The sequence below is a fragment of the Gouania willdenowi genome, unplaced genomic scaffold, assembly GCF_900634775.1.
Source record: "Gouania willdenowi unplaced genomic scaffold, fGouWil2.1 scaffold_371_arrow_ctg1, whole genome shotgun sequence".
In the NCBI taxonomy this organism is placed as follows: Eukaryota; Metazoa; Chordata; class Actinopteri; order Blenniiformes; family Gobiesocidae; genus Gouania; species Gouania willdenowi.
In genome coordinates this window covers 39,953-64,079 of record NW_021145132.1, presented here as the reverse complement: position 1 = coordinate 64,079, position 24,127 = coordinate 39,953, and the positions used below count along the sequence as shown (strand labels likewise).

At 36.4% G+C, this 24,127-nt stretch overlaps 1 protein-coding gene and 1 long non-coding RNA gene across 2 annotated transcripts in view; both read right to left on the bottom strand.

The window, feature by feature from the left end:
- Nucleotides 1-3,943: 3,943 nt before the first annotated feature.
- Nucleotides 3,944-6,881, bottom strand: LOC114459881 (uncharacterized). Its single transcript, XR_003673504.1, has 3 exons — nt 6,044-6,881; nt 5,036-5,084; nt 3,944-3,969 (listed from the first exon to the last, which is right to left on the bottom strand). It is a non-coding gene; the product is annotated as an uncharacterized LOC114459881 (long non-coding RNA).
- A 296-nt stretch (nt 6,882-7,177) lies between these two features.
- LOC114459883 (dynein heavy chain 12, axonemal-like) overlaps nt 7,178-24,127 on the bottom strand; it is a 36,313-nt gene continuing 19,363 nt past the window's right edge. Inside the window, 48 exon segments of the mRNA XM_028442045.1 lie at nt 7,178-7,717; nt 8,690-8,757; nt 9,123-9,214; nt 9,306-9,443; nt 9,540-9,744; nt 9,835-9,846; nt 9,848-9,936; nt 10,098-10,286; nt 10,386-10,564; nt 10,567-10,597; nt 10,685-10,822; nt 10,934-11,074; nt 11,930-11,975; nt 11,977-12,181; nt 12,272-12,567; nt 12,659-12,817; nt 12,958-13,098; nt 13,521-13,693; nt 13,779-13,971; nt 14,824-15,016; nt 15,136-15,166; nt 15,621-15,825; nt 15,923-16,068; nt 16,127-16,274; nt 16,360-16,601; nt 16,688-16,828; nt 16,908-16,997; nt 17,086-17,208; nt 17,304-17,480; nt 17,578-17,658; nt 17,746-17,908; nt 17,989-18,122; nt 18,307-18,389; nt 18,392-18,497; nt 18,587-18,748; nt 19,029-19,221; nt 19,694-19,872; nt 19,962-20,258; nt 20,940-21,025; nt 21,028-21,176; nt 21,282-21,448; nt 22,214-22,352; nt 22,476-22,624; nt 22,711-22,899; nt 22,997-23,116; nt 23,384-23,572; nt 23,709-23,792; nt 23,888-24,028. Of these exon segments, the coding sequence (XP_028297846.1) occupies nt 7,518-7,717; nt 8,690-8,757; nt 9,123-9,214; nt 9,306-9,443; nt 9,540-9,744; nt 9,835-9,846; nt 9,848-9,936; nt 10,098-10,286; nt 10,386-10,564; nt 10,567-10,597; nt 10,685-10,822; nt 10,934-11,074; nt 11,930-11,975; nt 11,977-12,181; nt 12,272-12,567; nt 12,659-12,817; nt 12,958-13,098; nt 13,521-13,693; nt 13,779-13,971; nt 14,824-15,016; nt 15,136-15,166; nt 15,621-15,825; nt 15,923-16,068; nt 16,127-16,274; nt 16,360-16,601; nt 16,688-16,828; nt 16,908-16,997; nt 17,086-17,208; nt 17,304-17,480; nt 17,578-17,658; nt 17,746-17,908; nt 17,989-18,122; nt 18,307-18,389; nt 18,392-18,497; nt 18,587-18,748; nt 19,029-19,221; nt 19,694-19,872; nt 19,962-20,258; nt 20,940-21,025; nt 21,028-21,176; nt 21,282-21,448; nt 22,214-22,352; nt 22,476-22,624; nt 22,711-22,899; nt 22,997-23,116; nt 23,384-23,572; nt 23,709-23,792; nt 23,888-24,028 (7,002 nt within the window). The 3' untranslated portion in view covers nt 7,178-7,517.

Below are 24,127 nucleotides of genomic sequence, written 5' to 3'. Positions count from 1 at the left end.
GTCATTTTTAAATTCCTAAAATGAATCACTTTGAATGCCTTGCTGATAACATGTACTACATAATGTTTCCTTGCCTTATTATTGGTCTAATACATTATTTGCTGTCATGAATAATTATAGTTTTAATCACAAATTATTACATTTCCGGGTTGTCTGGTCTGCATTACTGATGGACCAATCATTGATGAGTTTGCCTTAGTGGGCGTGTCTTCAGCGGTAACCACAGTGACAGACGTGCGTCACTCGAGCGTTAAAATCTTGTTCTTTCAACTTGAAAGCGGAAACTTTTTCAGTCTCTAATATTCCTGTGAATAAAAGCACGTTTACCTGCGCTTTGGACAGAAATAACAACATTTATACTTCTGCTAAACAAACGATGGACAAACTATTCCAAACACGTAAGTAGCCTCGATTTGCAAACTTGTTTACTTCCTGTTTTCTATCAATTGGTGACTGATTGTTGCTTTAGTAAGTAAGGTTTATTTCTAGAGCACCTTTCACAGACAGAGGTCACAAAGTGCTTTACATATCAGCTCATTCACACTCACGTTCACATTCACACACCACTGGAACAGAGCTACCATGCAAGGCGCTAGTCAACCACTGGGAGCAAAGACACTTAGACACACAGACCGGTATAGAGAGGGATCGAACCCCCAACCTCTCAATCAGAGGTTCATTTATTTAATAGCTTCTTCAGATTCTAAGCTTTATAGGTTAAAACTTTACTTTGATTTAAACTTTTAAAGGCACTATTAGATTTTCTTTCTAGGTAGCCTACTTCCTCAGCAACAATTTACATTTTGGCCTGTGATAGTCTTATCAATAGAAATATCAGTGTTTTTACTTAAAATGGGGTAATTTGTTATATATTTTTTATTTTTAGTGCCTCCTAAATAGTAAATAATAAAATTAAATTTAAAAAAAATTACTGATTAAACTGATATTTTTTTATATTTTTGAATTTACAATTGTTTTTCAAAATAAATCACCACACAATCTCCAACAACAGTATTCTATACTTTCACTTTCTCAAATATAAATCTAGTTAAAATAAAATGAAATATAGAAATATCTGAGTTGGTGCTTCTTGTCACTTTCTGCACTAATCCTGGATACTATGTATTTGTAAATGTAACACAGTATAACAAACATGATCAAAAACTAAATTCAGAGAAAAAAAAATGTTTCTTGAGAAAAATAAAAATGGGGTAACGACAAAAGAAAAAAGGTTGTGAACCACTGCTTTAGAAGTTTAGTGATAATAATGAACTCTCTGTATCTTGTGTCTTTCAGCTTCGATGAGGACTGTCATCGTTCTCAATTTCCTAAGGAATGCGAGTCAGATGCGTCACCATCCGTACCTTTACGCCCAGGCCTGCACTGATTTTACAATGGACTGGCCGTCCTGCAGGCGACCACGGCCTGTATTTTCAATGTATGGACCGCCCATCTCTGAACCAGGTTGTGGTGGTACCCACACCTGGGAGGAAGGAGGCCATCTGTGGGATCAACAACACATCTTGCCTGGCAGCATGAGCCAACCTCCTGAGGTCACTGAAAGCATTTGCTCTCCAAACCAGCTCAGCTTTGCTTCCACTGATCCTAATGCAGCTCATGTCTCTGACATTGTTGGAAACCTATTCCTCTACAGCCCTATTTCTGACTTATCTGGATGTGTGGCTGATGGCTTCCCTCTGCAGAGACAAACTGTTACTGAAGCTGAGGAACAGAATGTTGAACCCCAACAAAACCTTGAATCTGTTTTTAGGCCAAGTTACAGACGATCCTCCAGCTCAGAGAATGCTCAACCTGTGAACACTTGTAGTGTAAATATATAATGTATATAATCCTCATATCCCTTTTATCAAATCAAATATTCAGTATTAAAAATGTGATGTGTTATTTAAACTGTTTTACACTATTTTTTTTTTTTTTTTTTTTTTTTTTTTTTTTTTTTTTAAAGAGTACTACTCTCTAAAAATCTTCATATTCATGCTTCTAAGGTGGAAAAATTATATGTGTGATGAAATAAAAATGAGTGGATGACAATAATATGTCTTTGTGTGGATTTATTCAGGATCCTGAGGGAACATGTTTTACAGAGACAAAGAAGTGTCTGCAAAAGAGTTTATCTGTTTCTTTATGGTCAGATATAGGAGGGTTTGCTTTCTAAGCAAAAACATGACATTAGTGTCTTAGAAAAATTACTAGTATTATTATTTGTGTCATAGTATATATTCATCTTAAAGATGTAGCCGAATTCCTTGTTTTAATCACAGATAAAATTTGTTAAAATTTACAAAAAATGGGAAAAAACGTGGTAAAATGGGATTTTAAAAATCACCAAAATATTTTTCTATTGTGTTTTTTATTTTTTTGTATTGGTTTTTGGAAACATTGTTGTGTATCTGTAAAAATTTTGTACATTTTCTTCTCATTTTAGGTGTTGTTGTTTTTTTGTGTTTTTGTAAATAAATTTGTTGTCCTTTTGTGTATTTTAGCTTGGTTTAATGTTCCAGTGAATAAAAATACCATGACGACTGAAGTGATTTCAAGAAACAAGTTTATTAGCATATGAAATTAAAACAAAACAAAAGATATACCAAACTTGGTTTATTAAATCTTTATCAAAAGTGTGTTTTTATGTCCAAATGGGGCCTAATTCATTTGGAATGTTTTAAAGATTCTGTATAAGTTCTGTGAGTACTACTCTCTAAAAATCTTCATATTCATGCTTTTTTGGTGGAAAAATTATATGTCTGATGAAATAAAAGTTTGTTTTTTTTTCATTAAAAAACAAAACAAAAACAAAACACTTTTAGTCAAAAATAATGTATTCACAAATGTAGATATTCAAAAATTAAGCCATGTATTTCACATTTTATAAATGAGTAAAAAAAAACAACTAAATAATTAAATAATAAATAAATAACTAAATAATTAAATAATAAATAAATATTGAATAAATAAGTAAATAATAAATAAATAAATAAATGAATGAATAAACAAATAATAAATAACATATAATAAATAAATAAATGAATAAATAAAATGAAAACATTGTCAAATTCGTCCACTTTAAACCTGCTGTTAAAAAGTGTCTTTTGAGTGACCTCTGAATTAATTTGTGTTCTTATGTACAAATGGGGCTTAATTCATTTGAAATGTTTTAAAGATTGTGTATAAATTGTGTGCTTTATTAGTTTGGATCATTGTTTGTAAGTTGCAGTAAAGTTTAAAGTCATTATAATTATAAATAAATAAATAATAAACAAATAATAAATATTAAATAAATAATTAAATAAATAAATAAAAAAAAATAAGTAATAAATAATAAATAAATAAATAAAATGAAAACATTGTCAAATTTGTCCATTTTAAACCTGCTGTTAAAAAGTGTCTTTTGAGTGACCTCTGAATTAATTTGTGTTCTTATGTACAAATGGGGCTTAATTCATTTGAAATGTTTTAAAGATTGTGTATAAATTGTGTGCTTTATTAGTTTGGATCATTTTTGTAAGTTGCAGTAAAATTTAAAGTCATTGAAAAGGAATTGAAGTTATGGGATTGAATTTTAAAGTAATTTATATTTATTAAAAAAATCTTTCTCTTTCATATAATTATCTTACTGAGCAATTCATCATTTTTATTTTGCAATTAGAGTCCAAATGTGATCATATTTTTGGAAATATGACCCGGAAATAGACATATATTGTTTTCAATCCATTTATGAATATCAAACAAAAATTATTCCGTTAATAAATATGGTTTTTCTTCATCAATCTGAAGTAAAAAAGTAACTATAGTCGTCAAACATCCTTATTCAGTCAGTCTACTAGTACAGTGCCCGTGGGAAGTATGTATTGCTATAGAATAGTGGGAGGTTAAGTAGCTTTTTCATGGATGACAAAGTATGTGTACTTTGTTAATTACTTGTTACCTCTTCAGATTATTTCCATAATAATCCTGATGTTTGTGAAAGAGAACTGAATGTTATGTTTGTTAAGGTTTCCTTTGTTCTTTCAGGATATTTACTTTGATCTCAATCAATCAAACTTTTTTTTTTATGTTACATGTTTCTTACAATTGAATTGTATTGTAGATTTAAGTGCTTCACGGAAATTTGCTTACTGTACATGATTTACAAAAGTTTAAAATTATTTAAAAATAATAAAAAAAAAAAAAAAGGTTTAGAGCAGCAATTCTGAACTGGTGGGTTGGGACCAAAAAAGTGGGTCGCGGACAGCTGGTCAAGTGTAAATAAATACTTATGTCTCTCATGTTGGACTTGTCTTTTATTTTGAGAGAAACATTTCTCCAGTTGTGGGACGGTAAAAATGTCTCAGAAAGAACTCTTAAAAACACATCAGAGCGATTAACGCCTCTGAGGAAAACTGACATTTGGCCGTCGAAAGATGTCAGGAGATCAAAGACGACGAAATGAACTTGCTGGAATTAGAATCAGAAATGTTTTAATAGGATATATATATATGGTGATTAGAACTTAATGTTGATTATTTAAGCAAACAAAGCTAAGCAAACAGGCCAAAGCTGAGTGCTAGAACCCCTTGTTTACTCTTATTATTATTATCTAGGGTCAAAGTTTAAATGAAATAAAGTACGGAAACATGAAAGCGTGCTACACGTCCCTGAACCAAAGCCTGGCTGTGACCATCATTCAGGCAGTGCTGCATTCACACTGTTGCACACAACTAAATGTATGAGTTTGTCTTTTGAAATATTTGCAAACATGTCATGTTGTGATGTAAAAAGGCAGTGCAGGAAGTCCTTTATTTCAAATTTATCAGCAACAATTTTTTTTTTTTCCATTCTAGCTTCAGTGATTGAATAATCATTTTAGTTAGAAATTACATCAATACTGACATTATCCCGTTTCAGCCACATACACTGGCTGTTACCATGGTAACACAATGACGAAGAGGTTTTGAATCAATAATGTAGATGAAATCGCTGCAATGATGAGATACTGATGATGATGATGAAAATCAGTTGATGCAAGATGACAATTTACCTTCACATCCTTGTGAACTGTGCTATCACAGAAGTCTTTGGCACATCCACTTAAAAACAACAACAACTGATCAGTTACTAATACTATAATAATAACAAATAGTCAGTCAGCAAATTATGGGGCGCCGATTTTAAAGCTGCGCATTCTAAAAAAAAAGTAACCCTTTGCAACATTTAGCAACAAATCACCTTTACAAAACGTTTGAATTTTCTTATTTAACCAAATTTACAGCAATGTTTGTGAAATTTGTGATGAATATTACTCTTAAAAAATATGTCAATGTTAAATCTAAATGTTAAATATCAAATTTAAATATAAATGTCAAATCCAAATCTAAATGCTAAATGTAAATATAAATGCCAAATGTAAATGTTAAATGCTTAATCTAAACAGTGAATTAGCTAAATATTTAGTTTCACGCGTGACATTTAGATTTAACATAGATTTAGATTTCATTTTTAACTTCAACATTTAGATTTAGATTTAATATTTAGCATTAAGATTTAATATTTAGCATTTAGATTTAGATTTAATATTTACCATTTGGCTTTAAATTGAATATTTAGAATTTGGATTTAGATTTAACATTTAGATCTAGATTTCTGTGAAGGACTGGACCCCTGTCCAGGGTGTATCCCGGCCTCACGCCCAATGTGAGCCGGCGATAGGTATCGGCAGACCCCCATGATCCTGAAATAGGACAAAGCGGGTCTGAAAATAGATGGATGTAGATTTAATATTCAACATTTATATTTAAATTTAAAATTGACATTTTTAAGAGAAAAAAAATTATCACAAATATTGCTGTAAATCTGGCTGTTTATTTTAGCACGCGCAACATTACAATCAGCACCCCATAGCAAATCACATGTTTCATGAGCTGAACTTAGAGATGTTGAACTTTGTACACATGTGCCTTATTCTGCTTTTAGTGTTACAATTAATCAGTAATGTAGCTTTTTGCACAGCACAGACTAAATGGTGACATGTAAAAAACTCTGCTCATACCTCAGTTCAGACGCCATGGTGATCGGTTTACAACTAGAAACAGAAAAGTCCAGAGTCCGATTGCTGCAGCATGTAAAGTAACAACTGTCTGCTGTGGTTTACTTTAGTCACTTCCCGATCCTACACGGAAATTAGATCTGTTCAACGCATGCGCGAAGCCTACGTCACTTCCTTCACTTGAAATCTTTACCACTGAGCTCCTGGGACGTGATATTTGAATTTAAACACAGACCGTACAACGTTTATTAAATATTTTTAATCGTACATGTGTAAATGTTTAAGTGTTTATGTGGTGAGTTTAATTATTAGTTAAAAAACAAACAAACAAACAAAAAAACAACGTTAGACGAGTGTTTTGTTATAGGGTAACAGCTCCCCCTGGCGGCACAAATACTTCATGTACTGATTTGTATTGTAAATAATAATAATAATCAAAGCAAATACAGATATTCATAGAGGGAAAAAAAGCCCAGAACTTAAACAGCATATACAAAAACTGTTACATAATAGTATAATAGTGTAAATCATCAGATTTTCAGCCCTGCAGCATCGAATTGAATGGATGTTTATGTATTATTTGAAGCTTCATAATTTTCTGAGTGCTTGATAAAGTCGTATAGTATTTAAATTATGAAAGAAATCCTTGGAAAACAGGTTCTGAGACAGAATAAATAAAATATTAATAAGAAATATATCTCTGTCCTCTTTCTGTAAGTCAAAAGAACCAAATAACATGCTTGGCAAGATGAATTTGTGTGTACCAGCAGCAAGGAAGTAATATCCATCCATCCATCCATCTTCATACCCACTTTATCAGGGTCGCGGGGGTCTGCCGGTGCCAATCTCCAGCTCTCATAGGGCGCTGGGCGGGGGTACACCCTGGACAGGGCGCCAGTCCATCACAAGGCAACACAGACAGACAACCACTCACTCATTCATTCACTCCTATGGGCAATTTAGAGACTCCAGTCAACCTTACAGTCATGTTTTTAGATTGTGGGAGGAAGCCGGAGTACCCGGAGGAAACCCACGCAGCACGGGGAGAACATGCAATCTCCACACAGAAAGGACCCCAGGGCTTAAACCCAGGACCTTCTTGCTGTGAGGCGGACGTGCTAACCACTAAGCCACCGTTTTTTTTATTTATTATTCAGTATATTTTATCTTATTTTGTGTGTTGTTGGTATTTTTTATTTTTTTTGCAGGAGTGCAGGTAGGGGGAGGTGGGGGTTATACGTGGCCGATTCCATGGATGTTGGCAGTCCGTATGGCCCAGGGGAAAAAGCAGTTTGACAGCCTGGGGTAGGCAGGGTGTGAGGGGTCTCAAGTGATGGCCTTCTTTCTTTTGGGGTGGTGTTAATGACCCTCTGCACCTACTTCCTGTCCTCGATTGTGGAGCCTGCGTACCACACACTGAGGCAGTGTGTTAGTATGCTCTCCACAGAGTGGTAGAAAGCCAGCAGCAGCTTCCTGTCTAGGTAGACCTTCCTGAGGACATGCAGGAAGTGTAACCGCTGCTGAGCCTTCTTGACCAGGGCTTTGATGTAGTGGGTCCAGGAATGGTCCGCGGAGATGTGGGTGCCCAGAAATCTGAAGGTGGTAACCAGTGACGTGCCGTCAGGGTAGGCAAGGTAGGCAGTGCCTCCCCAAGGGTGAATTCAATGACGTAACCTACTGGTAAAAGGAAATCATTGGCATTATATTTGCACGGAACACTGCTGGAAAGTTTGTGATATAATCCTTGAAAATGGTCAGCTACGTCTCAACACTTTCAAATTTCTGCCACACCCCGACATGCAACACACCTCAACGTGCGCCACATCCCGACATGCGTGTGGTTGCGAAGGCCCGTTCATCGCTGCTTGCAGCTTTAATTTATTGTATTTTTCTCTCATTTTGCATGTTTTTGTTGTCGTTTTGTGATTTGCGGGTAATATTTAGCATTATTATCATTTTAAAATTGGAATATTATAAAACCCCATATTTTTAATGCTTTCATTTCTTTATTTTCCTCTCTCTGTCAAGTACCCCCTGTAGTGCCAACATGTACCCCTAGGGGTACACGAACCCCCAATTAAGAAACACTGTTATAGGGTATTCCTGTAAATGCAATAGTCTTAAATTGGTTAGCATGTTGTAGCTAATTTAAGTGCCTGTAAAGCAAGCGTAAGGTCTTATACTCAGGAAGTTTGCAGTATTCAAATCTTACATTAATAATACATTTTATTTATAAAGCATTTCACATCTAAAACAAATCTTAAAGTGCACCGATGGGTGCATAGGAATAAAATCAGGTTTAAAAATATTAAACAGAATGTGAGCCGTACAGCTGATGGCTGCTAAGTCCAAAAAAATTGGGGCAAAATGTTTAAGAAGATATAAAAAGGAATGATTGGAGAAGAGGACATTTACAATACTATGAATTAATTTTCACCACTATTTGTGCAGGTTTTCTTCAGTGTCTGGTAGGTTTATTCAAAAGTTTTACAATTAACTTAACTTTTTGTTGAAAGTTGAATTGTGTAATTTAGTGTTTTTGTCAACTGTGTGGACGAGAAAGTGATTAAAACATGCATTTTAGGGATTCATTAAGTTTGAAATATTTAAACTCCTGCAGTGGACAGGGCAGAAAGTTGTGACACTTACAGGGTTTCAGCCAGATGATTGGTATAGTGTCGAAGAGAACTTTGGGATCCTGCTCAGCGAGAACTCCACTGGAAAGGAAAAGAAAAGTGACAAAGGAGTAGTTAATCATCCGGGATTGCAAATGGCAGTGTTGGCAAAGAAATGATGCAATCATAACAATCTTCAAGAAAAAAATAAATTAATATTTAGGGGTTTGAAAGGTATTTTGATCTGATCTGATGTCAGATAATCTTCCACATTGGAAAATGGTAACTAAACACAAAAAACACTTTTTTCCTACAGAAATCAAATGTATGTTTGTAAAAAAAAAAAAAAAAAAAAGGTACATATTTTATGACTAGTTAAAAAGTGGCTGGTAAAATAGGAACATGATGATTTCAATATAAAATATTTCAGAAGTGGTCGTTTGAAAATGAAAAAATTGCAAATCTACCTTTCTCTGTCCCACTTTGCTCCATCCAGAAACAAGCCTTTGATGTAAACACCGTCTTCAGGTGGTGTATCCGAGTCATCGATAGGGAGAACCTGGTACAGACAACCAAAACACACAGGTCAACACACACTATTCTCAGGCCTGCAACAACAATATATTTGCATGACACAGAATGTCTCTGACCTCAAACTCAAAGCTGAGCTGATCGATGGCAATATGGTGCTTCCTGGCGAAGTTCTGCATGTCTCCAGTTAGAAAGGCTTGAGTGAAGAAAAATCCAGGCAGCCAAAAGACTGCAGGTTTACCATTGTCGTACCAATCCTGTACACACACACACACACACAGTAAAAGATAATGATAAACAAAGATGCACTGGTTCAATTGCAGGAGAAATGCATATCATCAAAAAAACCTTACTTGTAAAAACTTGAGCCTCGCGAGAAAGTCGTTGATGTAACTGCCCAAGGGCTTGAGGCTTGGGTAGGAGCGTTTGGCCCACGTCTCTGGGACTTTTCCCACCAACAAACTACCTGCAACTGCCTCCAACACTGCGTCCATCACCACAAGACCCTTGACAGCCTTCTGCAGGTTTTGGAGACTCAAACGAATCGTGCTGCTCAACCTGGGAGAACAAAAAAACAGCAAATGAGTTGCACTGAATGGATGATGAAGTGTTGTTTGACCAGTTGTTTTGCAAAGGATTTATACATACACGTTGTATCTCCATCTCTTGGACAAGAACTGTGTTCATACTTTCTTCGTATTGAACAGGGTATTTCTCGAGTGCTGCGTCGAGGTCAAAATCATCTGGAAGCTGTAGGAAAGAGCAAGCAAATGTTATTTTTTAGACAATTGTTCTGAATGGATTTGGCTTAAACACCTGCCATCCAACACCAAACTAAGAGTGAAGCCTTAAACGTGTTTAAAATATTTACAATAAAGAGCTGAGGCTATTGGGGTTTTTTTTTTTTTTACCTTTGAAAGGATGTCTTTTGAGATTTCCAACAGGGTGTTGTCACTCCCAGAGCTTGAACCCATTTTAGATCCTCCACCCTGGGTGAGTAGCAGTGAATCAAACAGCAGCTTTGTTTGCTGAAGATCTTTGAAAATGTCCACATTTTCATGCATTCCAAACACCTCTGGATGCTGGATATCCGGCAGATTCTAGAACAAAAGCAATAGGGAGGTGGTTTAAGTATCAGTCTAATGGAGGATTTGTGCTAAATTGTAATGTTACACATTTGCCTGCATGAGAGTTTGTACCTCAATAAAGGCAACGTAGTCATCGTAGGAAGCCTTTGGAGGAACAACATAGTGACCACTTGGTGAGAAACTGTAGTCGGAGGATTCGATGATTTCCTTGTTGTAGAAGCCAGCTAAGATGGTCATCAATAGGCGTCTGTCCCAGTCATCCACCACACGGCCACCATAGTTGCACTCTCGAGGGGTACCTCTTTATATTCACTGACAAACATCTGAAATGACATAAATACAGTGAACTTATATTCCTGTGAACAAGAACACACAAAAAAACAAGCACTTTTTTTTTCTCCAAATCTTACCTGAAGCTGTCTGATGCTGATGTGAAGGTCAGACTCATTAAATCCGTAAGCAATGTTCCAGCCCAGGGGACCAAATTTCTTCCTCTCCTGAACAAGAGCGTGGAAGAAACACAGCCCGTACAGGAGCTTCTCCCAAATCTGGTAAAGAAACGCCAGTCAGTAAAAAATCCACACATCACACATATCTATATAACACATTCACTACATCCTGTGGAATGAACTCATAGATGGCTTTTATTTATAACTCACCACTTCCTTTTCGGAACAGCTACTGAAGAAGCTTGGGTCAGAGATAGGATCGGATTGATAAGACTGGAGCAGGTTGAGTCGTAGTCCTGTTGGAGGCTCATTTGTCATTTTCACCGAATTCTGCAGTATGGCCACTGGAAACTGCGTCAATAAGAAAAGAAAAAAAGAAACGTGTCACAATAACAGTGTCAAACTCAAGGATTGGGGGCCAAATCTGGCCCCTTTTGCAGGGGTGTCAAACTCATTTTAGTTCAGGGGCCAAATAAGGAGCAGTTTATCTTAAGTGAGTCATAGATTTTAGGTGACAAAATGAGCAATTTAATCATAATTGTGCTCTAGCTTGCACTTCCATGTATAAATAAATTACAAAATATGTATGGCACTGATGATATCAAATTAATAAGTGACAAACAGTCCCTGCAGGAACTTCACTTTCCATTAATTTTTGGGATTTTGTGGCCAATTTCTATGTAATTCGGGGACATTTTGTGGAATAATTTTAAGAAAGATGCAGAATTTTGGAAGCATTGAGAATTGTTTTTACAATTTGAGATGAAAAGTGAATGCCATCATGTGAAATAAAGCATGGGGAAAATGTGAGTCCTGCTAGTTTCACTAAATGTTTTGTATTATTTTGAAGATAACTGGCTGTTGAAAGAACTTTTACATTTCTGCAATTTTTTTCTCAAATTATTTAGCAAAGTTTCCCCAAATTAAACTAAAAATGGTCAAAATAATCAAATAAATTTAAAGTGTAGATCCTGCTGGGATTGATATCTGTGACTTATTGCTTACATACTGTACATACATACTGTATATGTCTTTTAAACATGGAAGTGTAAACTCAGGCACAATAAATTTGAAATTGCTCGTTTTCACCGCTAAAAAAAATGCAATTCTGCAAAAACCTTGTCTCAAACCAATCAGAGATGGTTATTATGAGACACAAATGTAATTATGAAATGTTACACATGAGTGAATTATACTGTGTCTGACCTTGGCTGAGGGGTAGCTTGTGAGCCAGAGTCGGAAGTCTTTGTGACGTGTCCGGACTCAGCTCCTCACATATTTTCTCCAGGGTACCCATCCATGAAACGGCAAGATGACAATTCTGTAGGCACACCCATGTCCCTTTCTGCTTGGCATTGGAAATCATCTCAGCAGCAATGGGCCCCTGTCCCTGACCCAAAGAGATGGACTGGAACTTGGAACCACCCATGTCTTTGTCATTGGCAAATTTGATCAGGTCTGTAAGAATAAAAAAAGTTTATATTTTCTGTTTTTCTTATGGATTTCATTATTTGTTCTACTTGTACTACTAAAGATGGTAGGACTTACTGGCCATGGGATCAGCACCAGGAGAGAGCACAAACACAAGAGGGATGGTACAGTCGGAATCCAAATAACTCTTGCTCAGGTCAAAGGGAGGAGGCTGGACAAACTTCTGGCCCAGATTATTCTTCACGTATTCCGTCACAGTTGGTACTATTTTATCAGGTCGGAGACAACGGACAATGATCATCTTTTGCAAGTCACTGAGTTGTTCATTCCAAGGTGACGGAGGAGCAATGGTCCAAGGCTCTTTGCTATTATAAATAGGCATGAACTCTCCAGGAGCATTGACGAAAGCTTCCCTGTAACAAAAAAAACAATAATAAATAAACTATTTTGCACAAAGCAAATTAAAATAAGGATGAAAACAGCTTTATTGTATAGGTAGGTTACCCTAATCCTTGTAACCCTGGCAGTTCACTGGCTCTGCAAATTTCATCCCAGCTCTTGTCTTGCAACCAACTGGGATCAGGGTTCGGAACAGTGTTCTCTAGGCCAACACCTCCAGTAAGCAAGAACATAAACTCTGAATATTCGATTGACTCCGTTGCCCTAGAAAAAAGAAAAGAAACCACCATGTAATTCACAATTTTCATACAGCCACATCTATTAAAAAACAAGTTGCTTGTAAGGTGGATTCAGGTTCATTTCAGTATGAGGATGGTATTGATGGTCACAGGGTCAATACTTACAAAAGCAGGTTACTGCAGAGGAGGAACGAGAAGAGGAGTTTGTCCTTTTCAAACAGGGAACGACAGACATTGCTGTACAGGTTGTAGGTGAAGTGGGTATTGAGGGACTTGAGCCTCTTCTCGAGATCTTTGCTCTTGGGACTGTTTAAAAAAAAACAAAAACAGCGTCAGATGAACAGAATCTTACCTAAACAACATTTAGCTGGTTATGACTGACCAGTATACAGCTCTTTCTATTGCAGGACAGACTTTACAACAATCATTTTCCTATTTTGTTTCAGAAAGGCAATTGATCAGAAGGGTTTCTGATCACCCATAGACAGTGTGCTTCTAATCTATGAAATGTATCTTATATACGATGGAGTATTTCTATACATCTGTTACTACTACATTGACGACAATTCAGGTGAGATGACACACTTTGCTAATGGTTAGTTTAAAATTTTCTCAATGAATGGTACGTCATGGAAGATTCCATTAAATTTTTTACCACAACAGTAATTTCATCTGCTCTACTTAGCTGGAAAAACAAAAGAATAAACATTTAGAAAAAAAAAACTCATCTGTCTTGTATAGAGTTGATGAAGAGGTTGACAAACCAGATCAGCGAGTACTGGTACATGGGATCTATGTTTGTCAGCTCAGCAATGGTGAAGAACAGAATGGAAGAATGCTTTGCAATAGCTCTGTAACCCTCACGAGACTCTGCAATCTTAATCTCTGTTTTCTCCGCAATCTAGAAAATGAAAAACACGATGAGCTCAGGCTAACCAATAAACAACAACAAATACAAATACAAATAATCTGCTTCTGATTCTGACCTCTTGCTTCTTGGATATGTCATTAGACATGCTCTTTGCAGAGTCTAAAATCTGGATGGCACTCTCATCTTCCAGGATATTTCCCTCTGAGGACTGCAGAGTCTTCAGGATCTTGTCCTCTATTTCTTTAAGTTGCCTCTTATTGGTGGCTGACTGAACAATTAGAGCATTTCTTTCTTCCTCCAGCTCCGGTCTATAGAAGAAATCAAGTAGAATCAGATTTGTTTCAAGTACTTTTTGCAATTCTGGTTTCTTGAGTGCTACCCAGGGATGGGAGTAACGGTTACTTTAAAAAAAAAAGTAATCTGGTACAATTACAAGTTACCTGATAAAAAAAATTGGAATCAGTAACTTACTCTAAGTACCACTATATTAAAGTAATGTAACTGATTACTTTTGGATTACTTCAACACCGAACATGCAAAATAAAGACACAAAAGGATAAAATACGTGTAACCTGCTCACTGTATTATTTTAGACAAATATAAAAACACCTTTTACAGTCACACTACATTAAAGGAAATGTTTTAATTTAACACAGACTGAGAGAGCTTACAGTAGTTTAAATAAGTAAGATTATCAATCCATTTACTTGTTAGTTATGAACAATTCAGTTGAATCATTGACCTAAACCACAGACCGCTTAACAGAGGAAATCAATTAAAATATGACAATATTTATATTTAGCACGGACATTCCCACAATGCACATTATAAAATTAAATAATAAAATGTTTAACCTGACCCCACTCATACATTAAATAATGTTGTACAGGCCAATAACTGACTGAGCTGCTGGAAGAGAGTCACATTAAACATGTTATCTAATTAAAACATGCACTGTATGTCTGATGCACTGATGTATATTCCGTTTGCTTTGAAAATGTAATCCCCAAAGTAATCCCTGTTTTTATAAAAAATACCTGTAATCTGATTACACGTTTTTTAATATACTGTAACGGATTACAGTAACATGTTTTTTGTATCCGGATTACGTAATGCCGTAACTTGTAATCCGTTACTCCCCAAGCCTAGCGCTACCGTACCTTTCTTTGGCAACCACAATTCCAAGCAGCTGGTCCTCCAAGCCCTCTGGGGTAATCATGAAATTAAGCAGGGATACTTTCGTGGCCACTTCAGGTAGATAGTGAGGGTTTCGGAGCTTTGTGGTGACGTAGAACCGAAAGCCACTGGAGTACTCAATCACGCTCTCCCCGAGTTTGATGCACTCCACACCACCTGATAATAATAATAACAATATTTAGTACATTTTATTCATAATCACTTTTCACTTAAAACAAGTTTCAAAGTGCGACAGAAGAAAAAAAAAAATCTTAGGTTGAAAACATTCACTGTACCTTGCTTGAATATTTGTTTAAGTAAGAGTGGCTGTTGAGGATTGATACCTCTGATTGCTGATTTTAGCCTAACTGACCACTGCAGGGCTCCGGTCAGAGAGCACACGAGACATCAGATGAATATTGACTGTTTACTGAGGAACTGTATGTGCACAGCGATGCATCTGGTACAGAGTAGCAGTTTCTAGAAATGTACAACAAGAAATAAAAGACTAAATTAACATTGTGTACTACATTATGTACTACAATAAATCAAAATGCTGTAAATAAACACTCACAATAAGTAGAGATTACATTTGTCAATATTAACCTCATAATATATAATGAAACCACACAGCATATAAATGTAAGCTGGAAACAATCTGAGGCTAACACATTCACCAACCAACTCTGTTAGCTTAAACAATGCTAAATCACAATCCTGCTGAAGAGTGAAAACTCACATTTTGAAGAATGCAAAATACACACCAGGAACTAAACAACACTATCAGAAGAAGTAAGTAAGGCTCCAGAGAAGGGTCCAGTTATTCTTCAACATCTTCCAGCAGCAAGGGTGTTCCAAACTGAATGCAGTTTTCTAGAGTTCTCATGCAGTTTGGATCTGACAACTTAACTACATTGAGGTCGTGGTCCTTCTCTGAATTTTTCACCCATTTGTTTGCTTGACCCTGTGGGTCAATCATCAAGGGCCTACAAGAAAGAAAAAACATCAAAATGTGGCTCACCCTTTGAATGGACCATTCTTTAAGAAGATTAGAGCAACTCATTAGTGGGATTGTCAACTAACCATCGACGGGAATTACTGACAATGACCGCGTTGTCAATAGAGAACGAGTCACTGGGAAGGCCAGCAATGTTCCAAGCGCTGATCTTAATTGGATCGCCAAGGGTCTTGCTGAGAGAGAAGTCTTCTGATGTTGGAATATCCTTGGACTGGAGATACGAATGATGTTAGAAAATTAAGAGAAAAACTGAAGAGGGTGGGACTTACTTTGCAGAGTTTGGTCCATGAATTGAAGCATTCTTGTCGGAACCCGACTGTGAAAGCTCCCAAGTAGTCAATGACACCGGCAGATATCAAAACATCTCCAGTCAAGTTATCATACGTGCTCTGGAGATCAACTGCTGCCTTGGACCATCTAAACACATATTTCAATGCCGTCAGTGATTATGTTATTATTTTTTGTTAAATATTAAAAGCCAGTCTTCAGGCTTATTTCTTACCTGGTCTTCTCTCCACCAAGACCACTGAGTAGCGTTTCAGATCTACTGAGTTTCTTGTCACACATTTCTTTCTGGTCTTCAAGCTCCTTCTTCTTGTCTGTTTTCTCTTTCAAGGTTTGCTCAAGGACAGCGAAGCTATCTTCAACTTCTTGCAACTCTTTTCTTTTCTCATTCAGCAGTGTCATAGTAGCACCCAGGGACTCTTGTGCTTCAGCGAGTATGGCCTTCTTTGGAGCTACAACCTATTTTAGAAAGGGCACAGAACCAATTTAAATCCCAAGTCTGCATTCTGTTATGACAATTCTTTGTAAAATATATGATAACCAACCTTTGCCACTCTGTCATACTGCTCCATTGCTACAATCCATTTCCAGATGCCCTTTACAGCTGAAGAACATTTTGCTGCGTTCTTGGAGATAGATTCTGTCTTTGAAATGAACCTGGCATGAATTTCTTTCATCACAGACTCCTGCAATTCCAAAAAGTAATCAGTAAGGAAAAGTTGCAAGTGCTTTAAAAAAGGACACGCCAAATTCTTCAAAACTTACGGGAATCTTGTCCTTGTCAAATTCTTTCAGGTCTCGTAAAAAGTTCATATCATTTAGGAGCCTTTTGCTGGGACCCCAGTAGTCAGCAACCTAGAATTTAAGAAAGAAAATATTTTACTAAGATGTCAGTATCATCTAACTATAGAAATAACATGGGTAAAATTATTATTCAAAATACCACTCCGTCTGCGGTTTGCATCCTTTCCGGCTTGATTTGTTTCATCACACACACAGCCTCCATCACCAGCTTCACACCATCAGGGGGACTTTTCATCGCTTTCAGGATTGTGATATCAGAGGGCTAAAATCAAAGATATATTTAATGATTCAAATGCTCTGACTACAAAATTCAACAATTGTTGGAAAAATTCAATGTGCTGCTTAGTGGGTACTTGCCTTCAAAGTGTCTAATGCAGCCAGAGCAAACTCAAATGCAGGGATGGCTTCAGCCAAGTCACCCTCACACTCATCTTTTAAAGCCTGGGCTTCATTGGCTTTTTTAGTGGCTTTCTCCTCATCAGCGCCCACGACCTTACACTTAGCCTCCACTATCTTAGACTCCCCTCTAATTTCCTGGAGTATTACAAAAAGCATACATTAACATATTTGTTTTTTTTAATTCAATGGCATGTTATAGTTAAAATAAAATGAGCGCATGAAAAATATTTACCTCCATACTTATGGAGGTTTCCTCATCAGCCACTTTCAGTTGCGGCTTTAGTTCTTCCAGCTCTACCTGCATCTTTCCAACCTACAAAAATACATAATTACTGTAAAATGAACACCAAAAAAAAAACCATACAAATAAATGTCAGTCATAAAATGCGTGTTTCAATACCTGTCCTGCTGCAAAGTCGAGCTTTTCCAGGCCGTTGGTATATCTTTTTTTGGCATTCATCACCATTTCTCTTCTCTCGGTGAGCAGTTTACGGAAAACCTCAATCAGCTCCAGGTAGGATGTAGGTGTCACGTAATTATGACGACCCAGTTCAGCAAGGTATCTGAAATAAAAACAACATTAATTAAAGAGATTGCATATAGGCTTAATCTTAACATGTGTCAGATATAGACGTTTACGTACTTATCTGAGAGGTCCTTGGCAGAGGTGTGAAAGGTTTTGCAGACTGGGATGATCTTAAGCAATTCGTCTTCACTCAAATCCTGTGACTCCAAAAAGGATGTTGCGACTTGTTCGAGAGCTTCTTCTGGCCAAGGCTGTCACGGAGCAGAAATTAAGAGGAGAGAGAGTGTTATAATTTAAAATCAAAGATTTATCATCAATATTTTGGAAACAAAGAAAGCTGAAAAGTAACTTGCTCATGTGATATTTTCACATTCAAGCAATAGCTTAAAGTGTACATAATAAAAAAAATCTCAGAAGATCAATACACAATCTCACCTGGAACCAGTCGATAGTACAACAGTTAATGAGAGAAGGAAACTGACGCAAGCGGACTCGGAAAGCGTCTCCAATTGGACTGCCACAACAATGTGGAGATTCTCTCTGCAGCGCGCCACAAAGAAGGCAAACACAGCCAAGTTGCTCAAGTCCAAATTCTTATTATCGCCCTGTGCAGCGGGGCGTACAGCCTAAAGAGAGATACAGAAAGCATTGTGTTATGTGCAAAGAATACACAATGTGTAAAAGAGATATTCCAATGACACATCTGATAACCAACCTCAATGATCTCTTGTTTTTCATCAAGGGCAAACAAATTGGGCACTTCACCAGTGTTCAACAAACTGTTCACATCTTCGAGGAAAGCTTCATCTTTGATCTGAGTGTCAGTGATCAAGAACACCATCTTTTCTCCTTTGACTCCAGCGTTTTTCAACAACATCTGTAATTTAGGATAAAGTAAGCACATTAAGACTTTATGATGGAGTGTCTTAAATTGCAGTTAGTTGATCAATTTTACATTTGGCCATTCCCATCTAATATTACCAAAATTATACTACAAATAAAATCAATTACTTTGAGAAAATTAAGAAAAAACTAAATTTGATTGATTTCTGTTTGTAGACTAAAAACAACACAAAAAGTGGGTGTCAAAAACAACTTGTACAAAAAAAAACATACACACAAACAATTCATTGGAATTAAAGGTTTTTTTAGCTCACCTTAAGATCATCTCGCCATTCAGTCATGCCGTAGCTTTTTGAGATTTCCGGCTGAAACAAGTTCATTATGGCCATGGATGTGGCTAGACGTGTGATGGACTGGCGACCACTGCCTCCCACTCCCACAAGCAGGGCATTGCCTCCAGGCTGCTTCAACACACGGCTGATACGAGACAAGTGCTCCAGGACGTAGCTATGTAACGCAGAATAAATGAGTAAATACATTAGATTGAAAAGAAACACAGAAATATTTACATTTACAAAAACAACCAAAAAACAACCCATGTTGAAGTTTTTTTTCCTTAATTTCTTAAAAGTTTCAGTAACTCTTTACTTGAAGTTTTATACATAAAGGCTGACATTACACTGTCATTATTATGACATGACATTAGCATGAATAAGGTGTCATAAAGGATGTCTTTAAGTGTTGTTTGTTACCCATACCCTAACCCTAGCCCAAACCTTAACCTTAACCTTAACCCTAAGCCTAAGGTGTCATAATTTAACACTTAATGACAGCCTACATGACACCTTATTCATGCTAATGACAGCGTATTGTTGGCCTTATGTAAGAAACTTCAAAAAAAGTGTTACGAAAGTTTCCAAGTTTGTGTTTTTTGAGTAATAACAGTACCAACTGTTGTAAAAGGTGATGATCGACTCACCGAAAGATGACGAGGTCCATTTTAGTCTTGTGCATCCCATTATATTCTACCAGGCACTTTTCAACAACATCTTTCAAGGTGTCCAGGGATTCCACCTCAGCGTACAAGCGGAGATCGCCTTCCAGGTCTGGGTTTATGTAGTCTCCAAACATAAGTTGTTTCATGTCGTCCTCGACCAACTATTATTACAAAAAAAAGGTTAATTGCACAAATCTAAAAAAGAAAATCCCTGCAAACTTATGGTAAGAATACTGAAACTTCAACTTACTGTAGGGCCAGTTTTCAAGTCACTGAAGACCTGCTCAAAGGACACCTGGAAGTGGTCATCGAGGATGCTGTTCATCTGCTTGTAAAGCCATTCTTGATCCTCTTTATCTACCAGACGATCATAATACACACGGAAGACCTCGTGGACAAACAGCCGTATCATGGTATTTTTGTTTTCCACGGATTCCTTCTTCAGCAGCAGGCAGCCTTGGATTACTCGAGAGAAGTCTCGCAAGTTGAAAGTGTAGTGTGATTTGGCCGGAGTTGGAAGCAAATGCAGCATCGCTTTCTTATACACCTTGTGAGCAAAAATACTTACAATCAACATACGTAATGTGGAGAAGAGTGTACAGGCTTTTTACAAGCATTGCAGTTCATTATAATGATACTCTTTATATTGAGTACACACTCCAGTACAGTAGGTGGTGATATATGGGGTGCCGATTGTAAAGTTGTGCATGCCAAAATGAACAGCAACTTTTTGCAACATTTATCAAGAAACCATGTTTAAAAAATGTATGTGATTTTTTATTTTTACATTACTTATGACCAGATTTACAGCAATACTTCTTAATACTTAATAATTCAATCTAAATCTAAATGAAAAATGTTAAATCTAAATGTCAAATGTTAAACCTAACTGTTACCTGTAAATGTTAAATCTAAATCTCAATGTTCAATCTAAATGTCAGGGGTGAAACTAAATATTTAGCTAATATGCAAATTCACCAGAATGAGCTTTTATGTTGGTACTTCCGGTAAATTTGCCTATTAGCTAAATATTTACTTTATCTCGTGACATTTAGATTTAACATTTAAATTCAACATTTAGATTTAGATTTATCATTTAACATGAATATTAAGATTCAATATTTAACATTGCACTATTTTACAATTGGAACCCCACAGCGATATGCACCTATTCATATCGTGGTTGCAACACGCCAATAAATAAGAAAGAGAAGATAATGATACTCACTTCCATTATAGCAGACGCAATTTGGTTGCCAAGGATGCAGGATTCAGAAGAGAATTCGTGGTTTTCCAGATAGGTTGACACAATGGTGTATCGTCACTGAAAGCGTTGATGCTAAACATGTTAAAATGTTGCAGGAAGAGAATTGTCACAGCATTCCTTCCACTACCCGGGGGTCCCATAGCAGCAATGAGCTGTAGGTCAATGAGGGAGATCGCAGACGTATCCTTTAGGTCATACCTGTAAAAAGAATAATAGAAAAACAATATGGATTAAACACACATACAAGAAGGTTTAACATAAACTTTAGTGTGGTTTCTATTATGTGGTCTGCTATTAAAGTACCAGTTTCCATGGTCGATGAACTGCCGAAGTAGTTCCACAGGTGGCTGTGCACCAAAAGTGTCAATGGCAGGCATGTTCATGTCATCTATAAAGAGGAGGCATTTCTTCCAAACGGGCGGACTGAACACTTCCTTCCTTCTCTTATCCAGCCTGGACAATATGGTGAACTGTAAAATAAAGCAAATATTTATTAAGTAACATTGTCAAAAATGTGTTCTATAAATTCATTCCAAATTATTTGGAATGAAAATGCTTTGACTTTATACTAAAAATACATGGACATTTTGTGTTGTACAAAAAGTATTAATAGATAACATTATAATTGTAATCACGTAATTGATAATTAAATACAAGTAAGATGTAAATATAATTGCAATTGTATTTGAAAAAATATGTTGTTGTAATCATAATTGAGTTCAGATAATTGACTTTGTAATTGTAGTTGTTATGGAAATTCTATAAAAACTGTCAGGGCCAGTGCATAAAAAAATAGAAAAATTTAGATTTTTTTTATCTGAGATAAGGCTATAATAAACCCCTAAACATAGTGCAAATATGTTGAGCGCAATTAAACTGGTGAAAAAATCCAGTAAGGCATGAAAAAATACCAAAAATGTTTTTTTAAAAAAACACCCACATTTTGGAGGCAAAGGAATTTTTTTCTTTTTTAATTTTGGAATTTTTCCTGAGATAAGGCTATCATAAGACCCTAAAAACATTTTATGGGATTATTAATTAAAGGCTCAGTAATTGTGATTGAACTTTAGTAATTGAGAATGTAATTGTAATAAAAAAAATGTAATTGACCCCAACCCTGGTAGATAAAGGAGTTGATATATGAGAAGGAAAATATAGGGAGAAAGGAGAAAATTTGAAAATTTAAAATTACCAACACAGCAAATAATCTTAAAACTACAAAAAGACATGCTCACCTGTGTTTGATTTTCACTCGTCCGAGCGGAGAAGTTCATAAAGAAGGGAAGGTACTGATCTTCATCCAGGTTGTTCATCAGTTTGTCATTCACATACACTGACTTTCCAGTACCAGTCGGACCAACAAACAACGCAGGCCTGAGCAGTGGAAAGACACATAGGATTGGATTAAATGTTAACATTCTGGTGGGTCACAAAACACATGCAACAATACCATATGGAAATGTTAGTCTCTTTATATTTGTGTTGATAAATACTCACACTCCGTAACTGATACAAAGGTCCATCATGTACGTGTAACGCACTGTATCAATGGTTGGAACAATCGTATCTTGCACTTTGGTGTTTTTGTTCCATTGGGTATTTTTGATGGCAGTATCCCAGTGAAGCCATCTTCCCTTTCCTTTAAACTGTGGAAGACAAAATAATAATTGTTTTTACAAAAATCTTAACAAGTGAACTTGTGTGTGTTTTTTTTTTAAAATTATGACAGTACCTCATAAAAGTAGTCATACACCAGACCAATCTGTTCTATCGGGCAGTCTCATTTTTTGATCTTTTCTGGAATGGGATGTCCAGTATTTTGTCCTGAAAGCAACGTTCTGAAGAACTCACTGAACTTCTTTCTGCTGTTTGAGTCACAGCAGCCGCCTACGGACCATATCAAGCCAAACGCAAAAGCGGCCTAGACATTGAAAAAGGGACAAAACAAAGAAAAAAAATGCATTAATGGAAATTAAATGCTTTGGCTTATAAAAACAGTTCAAATGAGGCTTCCTTACCATAATCCATGTGCGGATATTTTTCTTTTCTGGATGTCCCTTCAAAGGTTCAATGAGAACCATTTCAAACAGGCGACAAAGGGACACTGCTGTGTTACTGTCAGTTGTAGAAACCACTTCCTGTGAAATAAACCATCACAAAGTTACTGAAGTCATCTTGTAATTAGAGCAGGGCGATATATCGAGATTCAAGATATATCGCGTTTTCTATTTTGGCAATACAGGAAATTACAATATCGCTTATATCAATATATATATATATATATATATATATATATATATAGTTTTTTGGTAATAAAGGTGCCTGTGTGGCATTTTGCATTAGCAAATTTAACCCTGAATTGTCTTTCAGTTCAGACTTGAATGTGAGAAATGTGCCGTACATACCATGCAGTTTTTGCGCAGCATGTTGAGTGAAGGTGGCAGGAGCCAGTTGAAGAGTTCCATCAGCAGATCACGGTGCTCCACGCTCTGAAGAATCTTAGGAAGTGTGTTCATAGAAGAACGCACCAAAGGCTTCCAGCCCAACTCGGAAGGTTCCATAAAGATCATACCGCACCGGCTGACAATAGTAGGCTTTAATGGGAAGGAAAAACAAAAACAACAAATTCAAATAAATCTGAATCTTCTACAGCTCTACAGAGACTAAATGTTAATTATGACATGGTTGAGCTATAGAGCAAAGAATATCAACTGCAAAGATGAAACTCACCGAAGCCTGGGACAGATCCATGGTCCCAAAAATCATACTCATCTGACTGGACATCTGAATGATTTCGCCGCTCATCAAGCACAGCTGTAGAAGAATAGAAACCCACAATGATTCTGATTCAACTTCATGAAAAACAAAAACTGGACAACTACTGATAACTGTTTGTGTGAATTGTGTACCTTTTTATTATCGTCCAGTACGGTGTTCATGCGCTCAATCCAAAGTGTATCGATTGGACCATCGAATACAACCCATTTGCAGTCCGTTGTGTGAGATGATGCAAACTCACGAAAGGTGTTGGCCACGACTCCATCAGTCCACTGAATATAAAAATGGAGGAAACATTTTATTTCACAGTAATCAGGCAAATATTTGATGCATCTTCATCAACATATGCTAAAGACAATGAAAAGCATGGC